This window comes from Gossypium raimondii, chromosome 1 (assembly GCF_025698545.1).
Source record: "Gossypium raimondii isolate GPD5lz chromosome 1, ASM2569854v1, whole genome shotgun sequence".
Taxonomy (NCBI): domain Eukaryota; kingdom Viridiplantae; phylum Streptophyta; class Magnoliopsida; order Malvales; family Malvaceae; genus Gossypium; species Gossypium raimondii.
In genome coordinates this window covers 5,552,351-5,579,551 of record NC_068565.1, presented here as the reverse complement: position 1 = coordinate 5,579,551, position 27,201 = coordinate 5,552,351, and the positions used below count along the sequence as shown (strand labels likewise).

Below are 27,201 nucleotides of genomic sequence, written 5' to 3'. Positions count from 1 at the left end.
TAGAAATTTATTAAATAAAAGCCCCATAAGAAAAATGAAGTTATACTCCACAAAGTACTAATTTGCATATTCTTAAGAGTTAAAAAAATCCTCTCTCTATACCATCTTTCTTCCTCAGATTAAGTGAAAAGAGCTCAAACAATGTAATCACAAAATTCAATGATATATATATATATATATATATATATATATAACCTTGAGAAACGACTGTTAATTTTGATTTAAGTTACTGGATATAGACTGTTGATCCTCCAAAAGATCAAACAGCAATATCAATATGGTTGAGTTGTCATTACAAGAGAATGAAACCCTAACCATGCATGTACGTTTCCTGTCTTTTATTTTTATTTTTATTTTGCTATTTATGCTTTTCTTGCATTGTACTAAAAGATAATATTTCATCAAACACCTCCACCCCACAAATCTTTGCCAACTCCAATTTTTGTCCCCCTTCTTCCTCGTCTGTTTGCTTCCATAATCTATTTATTTGTATTTTCATGCTGCAAACACTACTTTTCAGTCCTTAATAAATTGCTTCAAATGACATCTGCTTGGTTTATTTGCTTCAATTGATTCACTCATTTCGAGCTCTGTAAATATTGGTAAGCTTCATGATTGTTCAACTTATATTTTGATATATCTCTAATCACCCTGGAATGATATTTCTATGTGCCTGCAGGTTTATTATAAGCATCTTGGTGATCATCCATGGGTTCAGGAAACTGGCTTAGATCATTCATTTGTTTAAAGAAACATAAACCAAACAGATCCAAACAAGCAAAGGTAGTACATGTGTTTTGCAATGACGCATTAATCCAACATGCTCGTGTTAGACACTGCATATCACTAATATGGTCACAGACCCCATCAATACAGGTACACTCGAGTAATGAAAAATCAAATGGTGATGAAAGGGTAGAAGAACATGAGGGTCCTGAAGTGGCAGCGGCTGGGAGTTCACAAAGCAGTCCTGGAATTGCCGTTGAACAAAGAGCGGCTGCTAAAATTCAGAAGGCATTTCGGTCTTACAGGGTATTTTTAATTTTTTGCCAAATTCCAATTTCATACATATTTCCAAGTGGACATTTGGGGTGGTTTTGCATATAAATGTATAAATTGCAAATTAGATCCTATTTGGTAAAAGTATCATGGAAGTCCTTTTTCTAAGAGTTAGATTGCATTTTGTCCTTTTTTACTTAAAAATGAATAAATTAGTCTCTGTGCATTAAATTAAAGAGTAAATTAAATTTTTTTTTAATATTTATCCATTTCTACTGTTAAAAACGAGTGTGGTTGACATATAACCAGGCAGTTACAAGCGGCTTGCTATGTGTATCTCATTTTGATCTATAAAAATCATATTTTTAATAATAAAAATAGATGAAATTCTTAATAAGACTAATATGCACTTGGATCTAATTGACTTATTTTTTAAGTAAAAAAAAAAAAAAAGCAAACACAATATAACTGCCTCCATATATCATATTCATACATTTGTAAGTAGTGTCGGGTAGGTCATAGGGAATAGGTTGGCACAAAAACAATAATGATAATTCACTAAAGCATAACCCCATTTGTGGGCAACGCACAATAATAAACGTCAATGGCTTTTGGTTCAGATTAGAAAAACATGGTTAACGCAGATAATGAATTTGGAAATCATATATATAGATCCATAAGTTATATATGTGGTGCATTTATGTTTTCTTTATTTAATTTTATAGTTTTTAAAGATAATTTTATTTAATTTTAAAAATTATTTTAAGAATTTAAAATTAAAAAGTTTTTTTTACTTATTTGAAAAATACACTATAAAAATAAAAAAGAAACATTTTCTGACCCACATTAAGTAAACTAAAAAATATTTTAACTTCTTAAAATTATAATTTAAAAATATAAATATAAAAATAAAATAAAAAATTTAATATTTAATTAAAATTATTTAAAAATAAAAATAGAGTTAAATTATATTTAACAGTTTAAAACATATTAAAAATTTAAGATATTGTATATAGATTAAAAATGTTTACTTTTACTTGATTTTTTGTCATTTGTTTACTTGATTGGAATTTTTACACTAATATAATTTCAAAATTGAAATATGCTGAAATTTTTCAGGGCATAGATTTTAAAGTTAATTTTAATAAATTTAAATATTTCAACTAATAATAGACATAAACTATTTTCATCCAAAATAATGGGCAAAGATTCATTTCTGCCCTCGAGCCTAATTTAAACAAATTTTTATTTGAAATTTGAAGTTTAATTGTAAAATATCCCAATATTACTATAAATTAATATATTTTAATATTTTACTATTTTTAAAATAAATAAATTTTAAAATTGTACATGAATTTTGATTTAATGTGCATTTTAATACATTACCTTTGATTTGGTGCAATTATATGCATAAAACTTTGATTGTGGTTCAAATGCATACATAAAATTTTAATTGTTATTCAATCATACATTTTAAAGAAACAAATACATTAGTTTATTTTTATAATAGATAAATATAATTATTTATGTATGTAATATATAAATATAAAATGGTGTTATATCAATAATTATGATAATAATTTGTGAGAATTTGATCAAATCAAAATTTCATGTATAAAATTGCACAAAATCAAAGTTCATGTATAAAATTACTCATTACACCAAAATTTATGTATAATTTTGAGATTTATCCCTTTTTACTATAGGGATATGAGTTATTCGGATGGGTTAGGCGAGGTCGAGCCCAAGCCCGAACTGAGAAATTTTTTTTTTTTATATTAAGGCTTCAACTAGTTCATGGACAAGCCTATTTATAAAATATTACAATTTTAAATATAACCTTCTCGTTAAAGATTTTTTTTTCACTTTTCAAAATCATTTTATATACAAAATGTTGAAAATTTGTAAAAAAAATATAATATATTTTAATAAATATACACAATCAATTTGTTTGATGCACGGAGTTTTTCAAGTTTTATTGTGATTAGAGAATTAAAATGTTTTAAAACTTTTAAGTATTAATGCAAATACAAATTTAAAGGAATAAAAATATGTATTTTACAATTTTATTTTTAATGAAGATAGCTTTATTAATTGTGTATGATTGTGTTAAATAGGGTAAAATTTCTGTTTTTCATATATTTTGGGGCTGATTTGATTTTTAAATAATTTTTTACTAAAAAATAATAAGTAGATTTTATATAACTCATGCTAAATGATTTTTTTATTCTAATTGTGATTCATGGATTTTATATTAACATTTAGGCAAATAATATATTTAGAATATTACAAATAAATAGATTCCACTAACACATTTTTATCTCTGTCTCATTTAGAAAATTGTATATATATATATATATATATATATCATATAATAATAATTTAAGAAAATATTTTTATTAAATAAAATATTGAATTAAAAACATATTAAAATTATAAAATGATTTAAATTTATTTATAATATTAATCATAAAAGTAAATTTATACAAAATTTTAAAATAATTTTAATATATTCTAATTAATACATACAACTAAATCCGTGCATCGCTGTAAGAAAACTAGTTTATCATATAAAAGATACTGAAAACATGTATGAAAACTTTGAAATAGCTCTTTGAGTTTCAAAATACTTCCTTTTTAGTTATATTTAAAGTGGATCTTGTCTTTTAAATTAAGTTTTAAATAAGTTTTAAGAATTTTTATAAAATTTTAAATATTTTTTATAATATTTTTAAGTTTTTATTAAATTTAATAATTTTTGATATTTTTAATAATTTTTATATTTTCCTGATTTATTTTCATGGAAAAATATTATATTAAACCGGAAGCTACTACGTGTCACATTCTGATTGGCCCGTCAAATTTTATAACGGTCAATGACAAAAATCATTAACGAAGGGGCTTAATTGATTTTTTTTTATTAACGGCTTGAATGCGAATTTAATACAAAGGCTTAGTTAATTTTTTTAGCATTTTTTAAGAGATTTTTTTGACATATAAGTCAAATAATTTAATATTTTTACTTGATACACAAAATTAAACTAATCTTAAAATTGAATACCTGGTACTAGTACTCGGGTGTGAGTAACATAATTTACTTAATACAGATTTTGTGTAACAATTTATTTTGCAGGCAAGAAAAGCAGTCCGCCGGCTGAGAGATGCGGGGAGATTCAAGAACATATTGATACAGGGACATACAGTGAAGAAACAAACAACAAGCACGCTAAGCTATTTACATTCATGGTGCAATGTCCAGTCTCAAATCCGAGCTCGGAGAATATGTATGGTTACAGAAGGCAGGCTTAAGCAAAAGAAAATGGAAAACCAGATGAAGCTTGAGGCTAAACTCCATGAACTGGAGGTATTAATAATCACTGTTGCCTACTTTGCTTTATTAACTTTTAATTGCCTAAGAAACTAGTGGTATTAGTTAGGCATCCATCTTTTTACATTAATTGAGGGCTAAGACTTAAGCCCTGCAGATTAGGCATTAATGTAAGAGTAACCCTTACCTTTTGCTTGGTAAGCAAGAAAAGAAAACGAAAATGCTGATATCTATGAATCAAAGTATCATGCTTTGGTGTTTTACAGGTAGAATGGTGTGGTGGGTCTGAAACTATGGAGGAAATTCTTTCCAGAATTCAACAGAGAGAAGAGGCAGCAGTTAAACGCGAACGAGCCATGGCATATGCCTTCTCCCATCAGGTTACAAACTTCGGGTTCATTAATCACTTCTAAGAAATAACATTACGCTCTGCAACCTTTCTCTTTTATTTCGTGACCGATCGTAGTGAATTTGCAGTGGAGGGCAAATGCGAGCCAATATCTTGGACAAGCATCCTATGGTGCAGGCAAGGAGAACTGGGGTTGGAGCTGGATAGAGAGATGGATAGCGGCGAGGCCATGGGAGGTGAGGATTCATTCTCAGCCTATTCACCCAAAGAAAACTCATGGCAGGCAGGCAAGCAAATCGGAGAAAGAGATGAAAGTTTTGGCCTCGGTGAAACCCTGTTTGCCAAATGGGAAAGTTGCTCCAAAAGCCAAAAACGGTGCCCCATCCGATGGCTGAAATCAATGATATTTCGTGGAGCTTTGTCACTGACGGATGAAAGCTGTTTTTTTCTTAGCTATTTTTGGAGTGATTCAATACGATTTTTTTGTCTTGTACTTTGTGTGGATTTGCAACGGCATTGTATACAATAACAAACAGGGTTTTTGCACCATGAAATTCAAGAGTGAAATGACTAAGTTATTTGGATTAAACCCGGGTTCAAAATCTCTACTTTAATTCACAAACGGCCCTGTGTGTTACAGTAATCCTATGGTTAAAAGCACAAAACCCTGAAAATTTGCATTTCTCAAATAAGTCCTCAATGCACAACTTCAACCAAACTGAAAGAAAAGCAACCATAATAGGTAGCCAATTCTTTGAACTTTCATCTTATTATTATTTTTTGGAAAGTCGCATAATGCTCCAATTCATGACTCCATTATGCATTAATTATCATACAATTAAATATTATTCATTTTTGCATTGCATTATGCAATTATGCATATCATAGGTAAGCCCCCCCTCCCCCAACTACATGCCAACAAGAAGCTCAGCAATCCAACCACCTCTCCACCTCAAAATTTATATCTGGTATGGTCTGAAAAATCCCAACTTTAAACATTCCACTACATAAAATAATCCTATAATATATAATAAAATCATATCTAAAAAAATGACAGTACTTGTGTTTTTTTTGTTGGTGTTAATAATCATTCATCTAAAATACCAACAACCATACCGCAAATATCAATAGAAGCCAAAGTATATTGGTCATCATATTTTTATGCTAATAAAAGAAAATAAGAATTTCCAGCTAGACTGAAGAGATAATTATATATTAGGCACTGAGATTTACAGGGAGTAGGGGACCATTTACAGATGGGCAAACACCAAAATTTTGGTGGCATCTATTATCTTCTATCCTTACAGTGCATTCTACTATTCTTCCATAATTGAGCTTTTCTTTATATTCATCCCCATTCCCCCCTCTTTCCTGGTTAAGATGGACTCCATTTATAGCTCCACTTGCTCTATTTGCTAACATGCTCATTGATTAGGTGTCCTCTACAACCTGGTCTCAGTCCTGATGTATGCATCAGGGCATTATTCGGACCGACCCCATCTTTCATATTAAAGCATCTAGTAGCTGAATTTATACAAAGTCCAATAGGGCTTATGTGAATTCTGCTAATTTTAGCAGTTTGAGATTGTCTAGGATGGTGATTAGTTGATTACTCCTTTTGTTCCAGATTCGGGGTTTTGATTTCTATCCTTGTTTGGCATTCTCTACTGCTATCAAGAGCTTTCAATTATTCTAACCAAGGCATCCTAAAACAAACCACTATTTAGTGAAATGACACTAAAGAAAAAGAGTTATAAGGGGAAGTTAAACATTGTTTTCAACCAGGGAGATGCTGACAGTGGAATCATCTACGACTCTATTGCATCCAAAGATCCTACTGTTTGCAGAAAATGATTTCTCTTTCAATGCCCCCAAAACTCGAAGCATCAATCTGTTTCATACATAAGCGATAAGGCATCAAAAGGAAGAGTTCACTTTCATCTACATGAGAAATTGACAATTTCTAAAGAGAGGAAAAGAGTCTAGATTGCTTCTCTAGTTCTGTATCAGATCGAAGGACTTTTTGGATATTAGCTGATCCGGGGTTCCCTTATTTCATGAAAATATTCAAAAGAAGGAGAGACTATGCTAAACTCAGTCAGTCCTGATTGAGGGAAAAACCAAATCAGCATTAGAACAAACTAGGTTCCCATCTCAGTAGTAACTCTAGGAAACAGTAGCAAACATTGATTGGTAACATGAAAAACATGACAAGTCCAACAAGAAAAAGAAACCATTGTTAAGCTCTAAGAGCTCACTCAAATATAAATTTAAGCTACAACACAATCAACTGATAGAAACTAAACAAACCGGGGATTGAAAAACCTGAAATCCACCCAGATTTCTTCTTCCCACGGTATAGGCCATTGATTCAAAGTTGACCAAAATCTTCCCTCGAACTAGTCTTTGATTCTTGGATCCATCATAGTATAGTTATCTTCTCATCCAGTTCACAGTCAACAATCAACTAGTGCTGAAAGACCAATCAGGCAATCACTTAAAACAAGTAAAGAAAAGCTTGTAAGAGCAATATATGGCAGGAATTTGGACTGTAATACCTGATAGAGGGGAAAGACTTTGGCCTTTTCTCCGATTTACTCGATCAATGGTGAGAATCAGATGAAGCAGAGGACAGCTTATTGGCAATGCTGTCGTGCTCATCTTCTTCGCCCTGAATTCGTGCTGGAACGCGAAACCCAGAGAATACACCAGGCGTGGTGAATCCAATGCCAGATAAAGCAGTGTGATGATGGATGTTTTCTGGGATTTGATGGTGGTGATGTTGTTGATGATGATGGTGTTGGTGTTGGTCGGTTGTGGAAATTGGCTGGTCTATCCAAGCACGAACCAAGGGCGTGTTACTGGACTGAAGGGGTCCCCTCTGAGAAAACAATTGGCTGTTTTGGCCAAAAGCCGGCGGCAGTGACTGCGGTGGAGGAGTGCCAAAGATAAATCCTCCTCCTACACCGCTACTGCCGCCAGCACCACCGCCACCGCTACTATCAGCAGCAGCACCGCTATTATTCCAGGCAAACAATCTCTGGAACCTTCCAATCTCCGCTGGGTGTTGGTGGTGATGTTCCCACCCAGCAGAAGACCCATCGAAACCAGCTAATGGGCTGGACCCAGAGAATAAAACAGGTTCACTGTGGTGTGCCTGAGCTGTAGCAGCTTGGGCGTGGTGGTGGTGGTGGTGCAAAAGAATCGGCTCCGGAAAAGATTGAAGTGAAAGCCGAAGATCTTGACTGTGGCTGCTGGTCCTCGACAACAAATCCGGCGGATAATTCTGGAACTGTATGGAAGAAGACGGCGTCTCACTTGAGGCTCCCACTGGGAAAAAAGACTTAATTGTATCCGCTATCTCATCAGAAACTAAAGAAGGTGGAAGAAAACCCGAATTATTATTGGGGTTATCTCCCATTTCTTGTTGCTGAAGACTTTGAACTTCATTCCCCATTATTGTAGCCGTTCTTCTCCGAGTACCCGACCCAGCAGCAAGGTTTTCCACCAGGTTTCCACTATGGTTGATGTGGAACTGATACGGCTTATCATTGTCGGTTGCGGTTGTCGCGTTTTGGTCTTCTTGGTTACTAGTTTTAGCGATCGAAGTGGTTGTATTCAAAGTTTCAGGGTTCCAAGGAGGTAGTTCAGCTAGCTCGTCAATGGCAGGTTTGGCTTTTTTGATAAGCCAATCCACAGCTTTGCTAGGACGATCGTAGCCAAGTCGGTCCTGGACGTCGTAGAACTGGATGGCGGTGTGAGCTGAGAGACGAACACGTCGGTCTCGAGGACCTTTGGCAGTACAAACTTTGCTGTGACGGTCTTTCCTTCCAGTTGACCGAACAATGTGACCTCCTTGGACCTCAACGATCTCCCCTCCAGAGTGCCTTATCCCCAATCTTGACGATGTTGCAGCTTGGTGGTGGCTATCTCCCATTTTTCTTGCATGTTGGGTTGATTTGGAACCAAAAGTTGAAGTAGAAGCCGACGGCAGATAAGAGCGTTTCTTGGGTGGTTGTGGGTACTCTTGCTGTTGTTGTTGCCCTTGCTGCTCTCGTAGTACTTGAGTTTCCAGTCTTGCATACAACTGTTGCTCTTGCTGTTGTTGATGATGGAGAAACAAGATTTGCTGTTGGTTCCTCGCAATTTCTTCTTCTTCTCCTCCTTCTATATGAGATGGATTCTGATGTTGCTGCTGCTGCTGCTGATGATGATGATGCCTTTGAGGATCCAGAGTCAGGCCCTGGTGCTTTTGCTGTTCCAGCTTTTAATGGAGGATACCTTTTTTATGTTAGTGGGTTGTAGTTGTTGTTCTTTGCTTGCTAATATCCTCTCCCTGTATGAGCTACTGCCACCACACTGAAACCTGATACTGTGACCTCTCTCAAAAGCCACTGCCATTCAATGATTCTAATTCCATCATACCACACACACCAAACGGCCGGCCCCCCCACCCACCACCACCACCACCACTCTTCCCTGACGAAGCCTGCCAACTAAAAAGAAAACAAAAAACCCCAGCCCCTATTATTCCCCCAGCCTAACCCATCTTTTTTTTTCTCCTTGTTTCTCTTTCTATTATCTCTCTAAAAAACTCAGCTTTTGGCAATATAGGAGCTCTCTGTTATTTATGAACTATTCTATTCAGCAACGAAACGGGTTTTCAAACACTTGGCCACCCACCTCCAACAACAACAAAAACAAAATTTTCTCTTCTCAACAAGGATTTTCTTGGGAAACTGCACTAACTAGAACCTCTTTCATGACAAGCTACAACTAAAACGAAAAGAGAGAAAAAAATTGGTTTGTTAAGAAGAGCAAAATATATATAGGGCTTATAGCTTAATAGCTATAGTATAGGGAAGAGTAAACACACTTTTACTTTTGCCTATAGAAACACCCTTGATGTTGATGATGATGCCACTGCTAAGGGTGGCAGTGTTTTTGGGGTCAGACAAAAGATTAAAGATCTCTGTTCATCTCATCACTGCATTTGCTGCTGTTTTATTTTGTACTTTTACCCTAAAACTACACAAATCTAAAACACCATTTTTTTCCCACCTCTCTCCCCGTTTCAACCAACCTAAAATCCACCCTTTTTTTTCAACTTTTCTCATTACCAGTATAAATTATATAGCCCTTTTTCTTATTTTTTACTAAGTATAGATAGATTTGATTTACATGACTTTAAATTTTCAACCTGTCTTAAAAATTGATAACCTAGTAAGTGGTAAGAAAGTAACAAACTTTTTAGTCTTTTTGAACTTAGTTTCATAGCTAGAAGTTAAGAAGTGTTGGTTATAGTTGAAGGGATTTGTCTGGATGCTTTGTTTTGATTAGATCAGATGAATGAATAGATCCTTTCTTTATATGCCACCATCACAACTTTTGACAGTGACCCCAATTCACAGCTTTTTTTAAAAAAATATTTATTTTTATGCTTTATTTTTCTTTATTGCTTCACTTAAAAGAAACAACATCATCTTCCCCACAAATTTCCCTTCTTCCAAACACCCTTTTTTGGGATTGTTGGATTACTCAACATAGCATCTCTTTTATTTTATTTATTTATTTACATTTTCTTGTTTTCACTGAGCAAATTGAAGGAAAGGTAGCAGCACTTGCCTTTCATTGTTTTGGAATTGGAATAGTTGTCCTTGTCCTCTTATATGCTTCTCTCAATTACTTACATACCCTTTATCATTTCTTTACTCTTTACTCTAAACTTTTAAAATATTCATTTATCTACTTTAATTTATTTATAATATTTTAATCATTAAATCCTTAAATATCATTTTGAATTAAATTTTTAAATTAAATTACACATCTAACCCCTATACTTTTTTCTTTTTAAGCTAATTAATTTAATAAATCCAATCCGATCACTTGTTGTCTTGCTCGTTGGCAATGAGAACAAACTTGGAGCTAAATTGCAAGGGTTGAGCTACTCTATAAATGATAAGACCTAAGACAAAGGTGGAACTCAAAAAAGCAAGGACTAGATGATGGGAATTCATTTAAAATTGTTTTGGATTCTAATTTTTTGAGTTTAATTTTTATTGATTGGGCTTGAGAATTTTATTATAATTCATGTATGGTTTGAAATATAATAGCATCAATTCTTTGCTTCTCAAATTTTTTGTAAAGAATAATAGAGAATTAAATTGCTTTTAAAGAAAAGTATAGGGACTAAATGTGCAATTTAATCTAAATTTTTTTGTCTAAAATGATTAATTTACTCCTCAATTATCAAAATGTTAACCATTTTATAACAAATTAAATTACTGTAATTTATCTTTTATAACATTAGTTTGTTATAACAACTAAATTTTTATATATTTTACTTTTACTTTCTATAACAACCTTTTATTTATGATAACAACCATTATATAATATTAAGTGCACTCCTCTATTATCTTCATTTTAATAAAATTAGTTATATGTCGTTAAGATAATATTTCAATAAGATGTCTAAATTTTATACAAAACTATATTAATTATATTTTAATATTTAATCAAGGAAATTATATTGTAAATTTTATTAAAGATATAGTCAAAATTTCACTAATATTTTAAAAATTCAAATATGAGGTTGAGAGAGATGGATGGATGAATGAATGAGCTCAAAAAAGGGGTTAAATTCACCTACTTATTTTAATCTCTTCTTTGTTTAATCCTTATGAAATGGATTTGGAATTTTGATTTCTCAATCGTACGGAACACAACATTCCTCTCCTTTTGTATTTCTTAAACAATATAAAACAAACAATGTGTTTCCCAGGCAGGCGGCTATTGCATTTACAGGTGATTTTTTTGTTCTTTTATTGCTACTTCATAAATAATTAACGGGATTGAGTTTTAGTTTAATCGGTATGAGTATTACTTTTAATCGAGTGTACTGAAATACATTCTTATCCCATTTATAAGTTAGGATGAGCAGATATGATCAAAACCTATAATGAATAATTATCTTTCGGAACTGAACTTATGGATTAAGATTATACGTATTATATTATTAATAAATTATTTTATCTATTATCATTCAAATTTTTTAATTATACAAACGTAACAAATTACATTATGGGTCTTATATATTATTCTTTTAATCTTTTCTTAATCAACTTGAGACAATGACATTTTTGTCGTGTGTATGGGGAACTATAATGCAACTTAAACAAATATTAAGTCAAGTCCCCATTAAGCACGAAGTATTTTTTCCTTTTTTTACTGTTGATTTTAAATTAATAATTAATTATTCATCGAATCTTTCCATTTTGGAGATTATACCATTGTCAGCATAGAGATGAGCAACATTAGCATTCCAAAGGGAAAATTTTAATTAATTAACTATGTCGAGAGATAGCATCATGTAAAAAACATGTGTAGGTACTTCCATATAATTAAAATTTTAATGAAAAATTTAGTTAATAACATTTACATATTTTATTAAAATAATTTTAATTGTAATTTTAACTTTTATTATCAATCTTTATTAATTTTCTCAAACTATTTTTTTAACATATTTGATGAAAGTGTCGTTAAAAGGTTAATGGGATGGTGTAGAAATATTTCGCATATGAAATTTCACACCACCCCATTAGCTTTTTAACGATACTTTCATCAAATTTGTTAGAAAAAACAATTTGAAAAAAATAAAAATTGATGGTAAAAAAGGCTAAAAATACAATTAGGACCATTTTAACAAAACATATAAACGTTAGTGGCCAAATTTATTATTAAACCTTAAAAACAATAAATTGTTTATGGTTGAGAACAAGTTTGTTTAGTGTGGTTGAAGTTGATTTATTTATTTATTGAATGCATACATTTTTATAATTTTTAAAGAAATTATAAGTAGAAAATACATTTCAACAACTATAATTATAATAAATTATTATAGTACACGGTTTGGTTGATAACAAAATTTTGGTTTATAATGTATTTATTATTTATAAGGGTAAACTACACCCATGGTCACTTTTGTTTACCTTAGGTTACGTTTTAGTCATTTATGTTTGAAATGTTACGTTTTAGTCATTTACGTTATCATGTTGTAACATTTTAGTCACTGAGCCATTAATCATCATTAATGGTGTAACGATAAGCTGACATGGCGCGTTAAATCATCATTTCAAACAAAATTTTAGGTTAAATTATACAATTGATCCCCATATTTTTTTCGTTTTAAGTAATTTAATTTTTTTCTTTTATGTTCTTTAAACTTTCCTCTTTTTTTCCATTCTCTTTTGTTTCTCCCTCTGTTTTCATACATTTCTCATTTCTTTTAACATATTAGGAAGTCGAATTGGCAATGAAAAAAGAAGTAGGAAGTCGACTGTCATCATTTGCCTATAACCAAAACCCATAAACCCATACCATGCTTCTTTTTTCACTACCAATTCGACTTCTTGGTATGTTAAAAGAAATAAAGAAGGTAGAAAAACAGAGGGAGAAGTAGAAGAGAATGGAAAAAAAAGAAAAAAGAAAAAAAGAAAGAAAGTTAAAAGAACATAAAAAAATTAAATTGCTCAAAACGAAAAATTATGGGGACCAATTGTATAATTTAACCTAAAATTTTTGTTTGAAATAATGATTTAACGTGCACGTCACTACCATTACACCATTAACGACAATTAACGGCTCAGTGACTAAAATGTTACAACACGATAACGTAAGTGACTAAAATGTAACATTTCAAACATAAGTGACTGAAATGTAACCTAAGGTAAACAAAAGTGACCATGGGTGTAGTTTACCCTATTTATAATAGTGATTCTCTCTCTCTTAGAGAAAAAAAATTACAATTATGTATTTCTTTGGATAATTATTTTTAATAAAGATCTAAAAGGAATTATGTAATGCAAGCAGAATGAAGTGGGGAGGCTGAAGGTACAAGGATTAGGAAATACTATCTGTCAGTTTCCGATTTATACTTTGTGGATAATTCTTATCTTTTGTTTCATGCTTCTTCAAGTTCTTGAAAAAACATGAAAAGAATACTGAATCTTTAGTGTAAGATTTCAGAGCTATCTATTAATCACAACAATTCGGGAGCAAAATACGTAAAGATAAAAGGAAACGATGGATTGCAAGCATATTGGAAGTTGTTAGAGTTGTGTGACCTGAATCTCGACACTTGTTAAATAAATAAATTAGAGAGGCAAAATAAGAGGATTTGTGGGGGCAAATAACCGAATGCACGAGGCCATAGCCCGCCACAAATCCCCATTAAGCACTAAAGTTGATTGGGGGTGCGACTGGGGGTCCACCCTCGCAATATGGACCATGCTGCCCATGATTTTTTCTGATAAGGGTTTTCCACGTAAAAATTGTATGTTCTTTTTTTTTCTTTCTTATTGCTTTGCAATAATTCTTACTGTCACTATCGACATATAATATAACAGGAGTGAAGAGAGTCCACCAACTAGGGAAATATCTTATATATAATATGATAATGATAACTACGAAGATGTTTTCTAGTAGACAATTGATTATATGCAAAACAAACTAGTTGGATGGAAATCTCAGTTGTTGTCGCGGTGAAGATTAACATTGATCAAATCGACTTTATCCTTCATCGCTATCTACTCCTTTACTTGTGTGAAAGCTCTAAAAGTAACAAGAAATTAGATGGAGAAAATTTTCTCAGGATTTTTGGTGGGGTCATCACAATGAAGAGAGGAAACTATATATTTGTAGTTGGGTTCTATGTTTGAGATGAATGCATTTAATAAATTACGTTATCTGTTGATACAATGTACAACAAGGAAGGAAGGTAAGGAGGAACAATGAGGAGATTGAGATGGTACTGTAGAGGTCGATTCACCTAAAAAGATCAAGATGCTTCCCTTTCACCCATTTACATAGGAGGAAGATGCTCTTTTGATCAAAGAGAATGGTCGAGCAAAGTGTTGTTTTTGGCGGAGTCAATGGGAATGTCAACTCTACCTCTGATGTTGACACATGTCCAAGTGGCGGAGGGATATAACAATACAACTAGATCAAATATTTTTAAGGGATGGCTAATCATATTACAAGATGGTCAAGATCCAAGCTACTTGAAAATTCTAAAGCATGACCAACTAATTAGAGCAACATTGTAACTATTAAAGTCCACCACAAAAGTTATACCACTCGTACAAACACCATCCTTGTTGTAGGAGGTCAAGAGGGGCCTAAAAATGTCAACACTCCTATTGATGTTACCATTATGGCATTTGTTTGCCACACAGCTGATCTGCCACAATTCATTGCGCCAAATTAAGGTCGTTCTGACACTTAACGAGTTTGTTTTATAGCATTTTTATATGTTTTTATTTTATTTTCAATTTTTTATTTCTTTGTGTTTAATTTATGCAAAATAAGCATTTTTACACAATTTTTAGTTATATAACGACCTAGTGGGCCATTGTGGGCATGAGGATGATCTAACCACTCTATCTGATGTGTAGGACATTATCTTCAGGATTAGAATACGAAGGATGAATATAGCGTCACAACATCGGGAAGTGGTGTCGCAACATCAAACTTCGAAGCCATAATACCTAGAAAATAAAGGTACTGTCGCGATATCGATCATGTGGTGTCGCAACACCAAGTGATTGAAAGCGAATAACAATGAACGTTAGCATAAATTTAACACCAGAATTTATAGAATTAACTTTCAGTCCAAGAACAACGGAAACCAAAACTTTATCGACCACAACAATAAAATTTATCAAGCAGAATCAAGAATCTATATGGCGAAAAAGAAAAGAAGAAAAAGAAAAGAGAAAGAACAAAAAGAAGGGAAAGAGAGGGAAGAAGGAAGGCACGTTTAAAATAAAAATAAAACATATATTTCAAAGCAAAACTAAACTAATTCTGTTGAGTAGTAAAAATATATCTCTGCTTCGCTTACGCAAAGACTCAAACCCCTAACCACCAACACATAAACAAAGCACAACGCCACAAGTACAAACACTTAATTATGATAGAATTTAACATACAAATATGAAAATTATCGGGGCGTTACAATTATTACACTGTATCATTGCGCATGCCATATACAAAAGTTTGATATGTCATGATAATTGTATGAACAGTTATAATGATTGTATGCCTCATTGACTGATTGTATGTTTATTTTTGCTTAGATCACACTGACCCCCTAGGTGGCTCCTAATAGATAACCCGCAAGATTAGGATCAAGCTCGTCTTACGGAGTTCTCATCTTGGAATTTCAATTAATACAATATTTTCAAACTTTATTTATTTTGGTTTTAATTTTGGGACCGTAAATTTTGTTAACATGGATTATGACATGGGTTGTTTTATTTGGATTTTGCATGCATGAAATTTTGGTTAAAAATCGATCAAGTTTAATAATCGGCTTAATGCAGCCTAAAACATGGATTTTTATACAAAAATCAAATGCAACACTTTTTCCGCTGCATAACGATAAAACAAAGTTTCAAAAAGGTTTGTTGGCAAAATCAATTGAGTTTTTTTTTCAAATGACACAACCTTCTAATAAATTGAACTTAAATTATATATGACCTAACAATCCGATGTTTTTAACAAACCTAATGCAACCGTGCTAAGTTTTTCGAAAATTGATCAAAATATCGATTTCTAAACCGAACGTTGTTACTTGGCCATTTCGGTGGCTAATGTAGCCTTTAAGATTCGACCATAACGTCTAGGTTAAGTTTGGGAGGTACAAGAACCTTTTTTTATGTTTTGCTTTTACATAACTTTTCATCTATAACAACAATATCCATAAATGATGAAGTACACTTTTTTACTAAATTAATCCTATATAAGAACCTCTTATCTAATATTTTAGTAAAATTAATTCTATTTTAATTGAAATAAAATAATATATTTTAATTAAGATATTATTTCAAAAATATTTAAATTTCATATAAAATATATATTAACAACATTTTATTAAATAAAAATAATATTTAATAAATAGAATTATTTTTAATAATATTAATAATATTTTATTAAATAAAATAATATTTAATAAATAGAATTATATTTGTAAATTTTTTAAAGATATGATCTAAATCACACTAGTATTATAATTTTTAATTTTAAAATTTTAAAAATCAAATATAATCAAAATCTTGAATGTTATTACGAGTGTTTTAAATTTTGTTATAGATATATAACAAACATCTCTAAATCTATATATAAATATAATATTCTCAGCTCCTAAGTGAGTAAATTTTCTTGATTGAGAAAAAAAATTATGTTTTTAATTTTGTCCAATCTATATAATATTTAAAAATTATAATTTTTAAATTTAATAAAAAAATGATAGATTGACGTCAATGGTGCTTGATATATTTTGGATTTACTGTTTCAAGGAATAAATAATTTTTGGATTCAATTTATAAATATATATTTTCTATCACTTTCACTGTATGAATGTATTTCAAGTATATTTTTGTTTCTAGAGCCACAACTACTAACATTATTTTATTAATGCATAAAACAAATATAATATATTCTGTTGACGTGATTTATTATTTATTATAAAATAATAGTAGTAATATTAAATTGGTACACAAAATTTTATTCCATATCAAATAGGATATATTATGTATCTGTAATTAAATGAAAATTAACATTTTATTTAACTAATTGGTTTAAATTTTAATTTAATTTTTGGTCCACACTTACTCTCTTTTTTTGTTTTATTGTGTATTTGTTTGGTCTTTACCAAATTATTAAATAGGTTTAATTTATGTATTATCAATTGAATTGAATTTTAGATGAAATTAGAATTAAAATAATATATACTAAAATAAAAATCTATTATTTTAAAATTATCTACCTCTACATAACATTTACTTAATAAATAATTGATTGAGCCAATTTAAATTGTTTGAAAGGCATTATAATTAAGTTACGAAAATTTACTTATTTGTTGTTGTTACAATTTAATATGATAATTTTTGCATTTTGATTGTGACAATTTATTTTATTTTATTTTTTATTCTCACAATACTTTTGAAAAAAATTTAGAATATTGTAGTTAAAACATATTGGTGAATTGCATACTTAAATATTTCATTACTTAATAAAATTTAACAAATACTTTCAAAAAAAATCCTAAATATTATTTTACATTTAATCAAATTGAAAAAGCCAATATAGCCTTGGCAAATAAAACTAAGAGTACAAATATTTACCAATAAAACTAAACTCCTAAATTATAAAATGCAAAAATAAAAATAATAAAATTTAATATAGAGGGCTGTATTCCTACTAACATTTAAAATTATAAATGAAGATGTTATAAAAGAATGGACTGTAATTAATGCTAAAACTAAAAACAGCATCGCACATGAATCATACTGTTTGCCTTATATGGTAAAATTTCCTACTATATCATATCATATCATATCATATCTTTAAATAGTTGTAAAATTAAGACTAAAAAACGTGCTACAAGAGCAAACAAAAACCTTTAAAATTTAAGACTTATTAAACAATGGAAAAACAAACAAACAAAACATATAAAACTTAAGACAACATGGGTCTAAATCGACACGTGAAATCATTTATTATCCTAAAATACTCTCATTGCAGAAATAGATTAAGAAGTTGACGAAGAGCCACCCACTTTCTAAGAAAAACTACTGGTAGCCGGTAGAGTTTTAACAAACGACAGGCAACATCATCTGTCCATCATACCCAAAAAATAGATTTGCAAATTGAAAAGAGAGAAAACATGTATAGTGGATGAGAAGAAGGAAGAAAGAAAGGGTTGATGAGAGAGGAAAAATGTGGGCGATAGTTAACCCGAAGGGTGACACTGCCGTTGAGTAAAACAAAAGATAAGAAGCAAATGACTTGGAAAAAAAAAAGAATTTGTTTTTTTTGTTATTTGATAAATTTTCCTAAAATCATTTTCTAAAAGTTGTTTTTAGTGAAACAAATATGACATAAATATATTTGTTACAAAATATTATAGTACACTTTCCTTTTAACAATAAAAATTTAATTTATAATAAGATAATATTTTGTAATAACTAATACCATATATAAACTTAATAATAAATAATGCCTAATTAAAACTTAATTTAACTTACATATATGATAGTGCATATTGAGATACTAGAGTTGGAAGGGATAAATGAAGCTAAGCATTGTTTAGACAAATACTTATAGTTGTATAATTAAAATATTCATATTTTATACTAGGTTAAAATATGTCATAAGTCCATGTACTCTTCATAAATTTAGAATTTAATCCCTATAATTTTATTTTTGAGAATTTAGTCCTTCTACTTTTAAATTTCAAAGTTCAAGTCCAACTGTTAACACAATTAATTATTTTATTAAATATAAGTTCATTACAATGCCATTTTTAGTTACATGGCTATTAAGAGAGTATTTTTATTTAAAATGTCAAATCAACAAAATTGACAAAAAATTAACAATATTAACAATTGGACCTAAATTTTAAATTTAAAAACAAAGGAATGAATTACTAAAAATAAAAGTATAATGACTAAATTTTAAATTTATGAATGGATTATGACATATTTTAGCATTTATACTAAAAATTTATTATTAATATATTTATATTTTTAATATATATTTATCATTAAAATATTAATACAAATATATTTCACTAATATATGAAGAATATTATTTAAAAATTTAAATTATTATTAAAATAAAATTTTAATATTAATTAATTTATTGAAATAATTAATTATATTAATAATTTGTTATATTATTAAATATGTATGCTTAATAAAATTAAAATTATCATATTTGATATATTAATATATTAATATTTTAAATATTTTAAAATTAAAATTTAAAATTATTATTAATATAATAATATTAGGTTTATTCAAGTTAATTTTATATTAACTTTTTTAGTCTCTTTATTAATTGTTTTTTTAGTGATTTTTCTTTCATTTACACTAAATACAAATCCAACTGGCTTTTGAAAAAAATACAAAGAAAAAACATTTGTAACATTATGCAAAAACTAAGGAGTTCATTCCCAAAATATTGCTAAGTCCAGCTATCATCATCTATATGGCTTCCTTGATCAATTTTATAGTATTGAACGAAAATGATGCAAGTTGCATGATAATGGAGGTCAGAGCTTTTCCTTTCAATCTACTTATATTCCACTGGACTACTTGCTACTAGCTTGCCTCACTCCTCTACTGGTTGCAAAGCTTGAGAAACTCTTGCCAAATCCTCCCGGAGTAGCTACATTCGAAGAATACATGGTTTTTGGTCTTTTGTTCAGTCTTGCAAAACTTTCATCTTCCATCAATTCTCAGATCTCTTGAGATCAATTTTTCTTTTGTGGGCAGCTTTGAGGATTGGCATACTACTATCGAGTGTTTAGGGATGTAATGAGGAAAACAAATCAGTCAATCCCACCCCACTTTCTCATGCTTGCTCCTTAGATCATTCCATACTCTTGTTACCTAGTATTTATTTCCAAATTGGCATGCCATTCTAATGGCTTTGAATTGTTGAGTAAGATTCCTCGTTTGCATTAACTTCCACGTCCAACTACTTTCTTGTGTAATGGATACCTGCCATAGATTGTTATCCTTAAGAACATAAGCATGTATCTAGGCAACCCATAAATAATCTGCCCGAGTATGTGCTATTTATCTTATTTATTAAGATATGCAATTCAAGAATATGTGAGTTAACTTTATGATTCCTTTATATCTTCATATAAAAAATAATTGATTTAATGAGATTTGGGTAGATTAAGATGGACTAAAGTTTGCTTAGTGAAATTGGATTCATGCTCTAAATATGAAAGGCTTGTCCAATCTTGACAGGTTTTATTGTTGAGGCAATTATGAAAGAAGTGCCTAGAGTAGTGCCACGACTAGTGCCCATTATAGTTTTGCACTGCTCAACCTTTGTTAACAAATCTTTGGGTCGTGACCTTTGCTAATTATGTGGACATGTGTAAGTCTATCTATGATATCCAAACCTATTTTAGGAACATATCTTGAGCACTGGTTTGGATTAAATCAAGCAAAATGACTTTCCTTTTTTAGGAGATTGGATTGAATCAGGTGATTTAGTAACAAATCCTGAAGATTTGAAAACTTATCTTAAACTTATTGAAGATATATTATAGGTTGATTATCTAGCTATTTTGATGGGAAGATTGATGGTACTCGATCTTTATGTTAACAAGTCTTAAAACTCTTATATATTGAAAGGTTTGTGTAGGTAAATGGTGTGGAGAATTTTAGCACTTATTTTTCAGAGTGTATTTTGTAAGTAATCAAGTGAACCCCTTCGTTTTATTCTTAGCTTTTAGAAAGAAAACTTAAAAGAGAGTGATCTTGGATCTTAGGTGTAAAAATGAGGTTGCTAATATGGTGAATTTTAGGGCTTGTAATCATTTTGATAAGGATCAAAAGTAACATATTTTTGTCTCATTCTTAGTGCATTTTTGGGCGATTATGTGGTATTAATTATGAATTATATACTCCTAATCCTTTATATTCATGTTTTGATTCTTAATAGGGCACTTGGGAGAAATAAGAGTGAAAAATGGTGGGAATTAAAACATTGGAGCATTCCAGCATTCCAAAAGCTGTACACAAGTAGCAAATTTTCAAACAGGCAATCCACATAGCCTGTAACACCCTAAACTTGGCCTAGATGAAAAGACTAAGTTTAGAATGTCACGATGTCTCACCAGACCACAGTCATACTTAAAGCAAGTCCTTTACTATAGTTAGGTTATAAAACATTCAATATCCAAAAACATAGTCAAATCCTAAAAGTTTTGAAATACGAATTCAAAGTTATAAATTTACACACATATAATTATAGTAAGTCCTACAGATGACCGAGTCCCCCGTTCGCCGACCGTTAGTCCTGAGAGTTCCCTGAAATTCATACGGATAGTTAGAGCGTTGCATCATAGAATGAAACATAAGTACTTGGATAATATTGAGTGTCCAGATACAATTTGATATCAACATTCATGTGATGACCTAAAATAGATTCAAACACAAGATAGTCCGAAAATACAACAGGTCAGTTACAGGCGCACATATAACACAAACGCATTAGCAGATACATGTATGATGTTGGTACAGATACAGATGCAAATTCCCTAGTCCAACCGCTACACACCATCTCCACATTCCCTTCCCTTTACACACTAATAGGTATATAATACCCGTCCATCCATACACACTTCACAATGTCGGTATGACACATTGCAGTGTTTATAGTCTCACTACCAGATTAACATAATATATGGGTGGTTTGACCACCGATTCAATACAGGATACTTCCTTCACTTCATAACCTCTGCACATGCAGTTTCGGAATAGATATCAGTCACATATATATAACACGGTTGCAAAAATAGTTACACATTTTAATATAACAAAATGTCGATATCAGTAACATCTATCTCATTCCAATGTCCAAGATCAAATAACATTCATGATAAATAAATTCACAACTCAGTTCAATTCATACGACGGCTTACCCTGCCTTGCACGTCAATTACCACACTAACATGGATTCAAAATTCAAGCTCACACGCCCGCACGGCCTGGTGCACACCCATGTGTCTCAAATATAAACTCAGTGAGTTACACAGCCTGGACACACGCCCGTGTGTCTTACCCGTGTGACTCTAATATGAACTTAGTTAGTTACACGTCCTGGACAGACGCCTGTGTGTCTTACTCGTGTCACCCTTGCATCTCATTACCCACACACGGCCTCTCCCACGCCCGTGTAGTTTGCCCGTGTGTCCACAAATTCAAAGTCAATGAGGTACACGGCTCACCACACAGCCTCTCACATAGCTGTGTGGCTCACACGGCCAGCACACACGCCCGTGTGACCACCCGTGTGCCGTCGACAATCCCAATGCTGGTAGAGCAAAAACGCAGAAAAAGAGGGGTTTTGGTACCCACCTAATGAAGATTGAACATAGGAGCAACATAGACACTCCAAAACCTAAAAACAATGAACAATTGTCTAGTTACACAACTTAATTAAACTTACAAGAACAATTAAATAATTAACCAATCATGTCAAAATCTCGACGCAAACCCCAACTCAAAACAATTGTTACCTTCACTCAATATAACAAATTCACGAACCTAAGGCGTCTAGGGAACAGTTTTCCTCGAAACCTTCTCCTAACAAACATCAATTGAACGTTTAGCCAAAGAAATCAAGCAATATACTCAGGGAACCAACTTTGACCGAAAATAAATGATAACAAATGTTAGCAGAATTTAACACAGAAACTTACCGAGTTGACTTCTAGCAAAAGAACAACAGAAACGAAACTCTTACAACTACAACAACAAATTTGATAGGTGGAATTTGAGAATTCAGGGACGAAATTGAGAAGAAGAAAAATAAAAGAAAAACAAAGAAAAGAATGAGAGAAGGAGAAAGTTACGTTCACATAAAAAAGATTATTTTAAAAGCCAACTAACTAATCTCACAAAATAACAAAAACATATTCTCGCTTCGCTTACACAAAGATTTGAACACGGAACTAGAGAATAGGCAGATAGTTAACCAGTGAACCAGTAGGCTCATTCTTAACACAAAATGGCACAAAATTAAACTTAAGGAAGGAACCTAGGTTAAGGTTCTAATAAAGAAATTAAAATTTCCGAAATTAATGTGACTCGAACCTCCGATCACAAGTAAGTAAACAGAATACACAACCACAGAAGTAGACACATATCCATCAACACAACTTAACATCAAAACTCAAATTTTGGGGCGTTACATAGCCGTGTGTCCAGGGTGTGTCGATCTTGGGAACTGTGTGCGTTGACGGCTAAAAGTTATAATTTTTAGGGTTTTTAGAACTTTAAGAGGATATAAATAAGAAAATAAAAGGGAAAAGAGGTAGTCACCAAGGGAAAGCACAAAATTACCATGAAAACACCATTGAAACGAGTTTCCAAGCAATTTTCCACCAATATTCAAGAGTCCAAGTTGATTTTCAAAAGAGTTATCATAGATATCTTTCATTCTAGTGGTTATATTGTAGTTTTGGTGTTTACTCTTGCCATTATGAACTAAATCTCTTAATACCTGGGGGAGATGAACCCTAGGATGGATTCTAGTGTTTGATTTCTATGTTTTATGCAATAAAACCTTAGTCTCTTTGTTTTCAATTTTGAATGCTTTATTATTCTTGGGTTAACAATTCTAGAGTGTTAATTCATGTTTGATGTGCATAATTTTGAGCTTGAATAGACCTTTCTTGTGATTAGATATTGCATAAATTGAATGGATTTACATGCAATCCTACAAAATAGAACGACATAAATCTACTAGATTAGAGTCAAATCTAATAGGGGCATTCATAGAGCGAATTAATGCAATAATATGTATTTTAATTAGAAATAAATTTCAATTAATCAACCTAGAGTTAGTTGCTCTTATGCTTGGAAGAGATATTAGCATAAATTAATGATTTCTACGAATCAAAGAGCTAAGATAATAAATTGCATAAATTAGATTAAGAATTATAGAATTATAGATGAAATCTGGGTGGATTCTTACCTAGGTATCCTTTTTCCATTTGATTGATACTTGATTATTTTTGTTTTTCATTTTTTATTAGTTAGTTTAGTGGACATCATTTGATTGAAATCTAGGTGCATTTGCCTTGGTCAATTTATTAGTTAGTTTAGTAGACATCACACTTGTTATACAAAATGTTAAGATAGTGAATTATCTCTCTGGGTAAAGCCCCGCATAGGAAAATCGAACTACATACACATATCATTATGTTCATTTTGTTCTTCACCAGTGCCTAAAGCAATTGACACTGCTTGTAGCACTACTCAGTTTACTTGTAATTATTGTTTGAATTCTTTCAAAATTGAATCAAAATAAAAATTTATATAGAATATTAAACAATTAAATCATCAAATAAACTAAACATAATATAAATGATTAAAAATAAGAGAAAAACAATAAAAATACAATATGAATAAAAATATGCCAATATTAATATATATGAATTTTATTCCATATATAAAATATTATATTACTCCTTTAGAAAAACATTATATATGGTTTAAAAGAAAACAAACTATAATATTTTAAACAAAAATAATTCAAATTTTCTCTTTCCCTTTCCTTCTTTTTAAAGCCAGACTCAAAACCTCACATTTCTTTAAAGTAATTTAAAATTTCAAGATTATATCTGCTAATTGAAAAAAAATTATACCCACAAATACTAATTTCGTATTTTATAAAAAATACTTATAGATGTTGTTATACTATACGTTAGATAATGGCAGTAGGAATGGTCGTAAAGTAATAAGAAAGAAAAATAAGAACATGCAGATTTTATGTGGAAAACTCTTTTTGGAAAAACCACGGGTAGAGGAGGAGAAATTTACTAACGTCGAAAAACAACAATACAAGAGATTTTCGACTACACATATTTTTAAGGGTTAAACAATCCTATTATAATCAATGTCTAATAGAAGAAATATAGTTCTATACAAATTCAACTTATGCGACATGGTCCGTACAGCGATGGTTTTGTCCCCACATCCCTGGTTGCACCTCCAGTCAAGTTTAGTGATGGATGGGGATGTGTGGCGAGCTACGGCCTCAAGCCCTTTCTATTTTATTTCTTTAACAAGTGAGTTGCAGCTCAAACGGAAATCGAGTCACACAACTCGAACAGACACCGTTCAAAATTTAAATTTGTATTGAATTTTAGATCTAATCTAATTTTAGATGGGTGCAAAAACATTGCAATTAGAAAAATAATAACATAGAAAAAGAAGGATTTAATTAGAAAAAAAAACCATAAACATCATTTGTTTCAACGGTTCAACTTGAATGAGTAGGACGTTGAATAAATACTTTTTCCCAATAATTTGAATATATTAATAATGTTTAAAATAGTTAAATATGGAATAAAATGTAAAAAAGAAAATCATTAAATTGGTGTTATATTTGGTTAAAAATTAAAATAAACATTTGTGTTGCTTTATTCATCCTTTAGGAAAATGCAAGAAAGGTGAGAAGTTTTGTGCGACTCTGCTATGTGTAGTCTCTCTCACTTATTCGCCGCCCATTCATCTTTTACAAATGAGAGCGACAACTCCTTACCAATTTATCTGTATTTGCACTAATTTCTTTTTATTTGCCTTTTCCTTTTACTTTAAACCACAACACATTACTTGGATTTATAACTAATCTTTTACCTGTTGTTAATTATATTACTAAATTAGTATTAAATAATAATGTATTTGTATTATATTAATGTAAAATTAATTAATTTGGCCACATCTTTTAAAAGTTCTACTTAAAAAACAACATAATATATTATTAATTAATAAAATTATAAGTCTATAAAATCATGAAATAGAATTGGATAAAATAAAAGTTTTTAATTAAATGTGAAAATAATTAATAATGTTAAAATCAATTTTTATAATTAATAAAAATTAAATGTGCGAGATTAACATTATATATATATAAATAATATCCATATATTGGTAATTTAGTCTATACCGTATAAATTTATTTATTAATAATAGTTATCATCACTTGATCGACTTAAAACAGACATGTGACAATTTTTGAGGTTATTTATGGAATTAAAAAAATACATTATCGATGTATCAAATACTAACCTTTAAATTAATGATTCTTTGTAAGTGAAATTTTTACTCACATTCAAATGACAAGTTATTTTATCTAATTACCTTAAATTATACCACCAGTTATTTCTCATTTTTTATTACTTTTATAATTTTATTTTATTCTCTCAATTATTTTTCAAAATTAATGGACTTTTATTACAAATTAGACATGTTCTTATTTAATTAGAAAATATATATTTTTTAAATTATAAAAATATATTATATAGTAAATTTACAAATTAAACATGTAAAATAATGTAGAATGCATATTACGTGTTGAAATATTTGAAGTTGTCGCGGTGTGCCAAAAGAAGTGCCCCTTCCTTCACCATTGCAATAAAACAACAACTTACCTCTTTTCAAAGATTGACAAATTATTGAACTGAATCTTTGAGCTATGTCGATTTTGTGGAATTCAAGCCCATAAATGAAGATCAATTCACTTAGAGAAACATATCAAGAAGATTGGATCGAATGAGATTGTATATATCAAATCCCTTGGATCAGGGAAGTTGGATCAGATCAAACTTGAATACTTATCTATCAACAGTTCGTTTTACTTTGATCATTAATATTATATTGTATTTAGCTATTTTAGCTTTTGTTAACAAGTCTCAAAAACCTTTATAATTGAGAGACTTGCATAAGTTGATGTATTGATTTTAGAGAGCACTTATTTGTTCAATTAGGAACACTATTTTGTGAAAGTACATTTGCTATTGTAAAACCTTTGTGTGGTTAGTTTTACATGCTAAGTTCTTAGGGGAAAATTTAGTGGTGAGAGGTTTAGTCTTTAAGATATAAGAGTGAGGATTCTTCGTTGGGGTGTGTTAGAACTAGGATCATTGGTT

At 30.6% G+C, this 27,201-nt stretch overlaps 2 protein-coding genes across 3 annotated transcripts; one reads left to right on the top strand and one right to left on the bottom strand.

Moving 5' to 3' along the window:
• The first annotated feature begins 391 nt into the window (after nucleotides 1–391).
• LOC105778479 (protein IQ-DOMAIN 10) lies at nucleotides 392–5,265 on the top strand. Of its 2 annotated transcripts, none has more exons than XM_012602200.2 (6): nucleotides 392–602; nucleotides 680–783; nucleotides 877–1,032; nucleotides 4,133–4,363; nucleotides 4,594–4,707; nucleotides 4,805–5,265. In XM_012602200.2, exons 2-6 carry the CDS (start codon nucleotides 709–711, stop codon nucleotides 5,069–5,071), a joined length of 843 nt encoding a protein of 280 aa, XP_012457654.1. In that variant the 5' UTR covers nucleotides 392–602; nucleotides 680–708; the 3' UTR covers nucleotides 5,072–5,265. The 2 variants fall into 2 exon arrangements, with proteins under 2 accessions (XP_012457654.1, XP_012457652.1); XM_012602198.2 differs by having other exon boundaries at nucleotides 862–1,032.
• Nucleotides 5,266–6,784: 1,519 nt separating this feature from the next.
• On the bottom strand, nucleotides 6,785–8,714 carry LOC105778473 (transcription factor TCP4). Its single transcript, XM_012602188.2, has 2 exons — nucleotides 7,235–8,714; nucleotides 6,785–7,149 (listed from the first exon to the last, which is right to left on the bottom strand). The coding sequence occupies exon 1, from the start codon at nucleotides 8,611–8,613 to the stop codon at nucleotides 7,279–7,281; it is 1,335 nt and encodes a 444-aa protein (XP_012457642.1). The 5' UTR covers nucleotides 8,614–8,714; the 3' UTR covers nucleotides 6,785–7,149; nucleotides 7,235–7,278.
• Nucleotides 8,715–27,201: the final 18,487 nt, after the last annotated feature.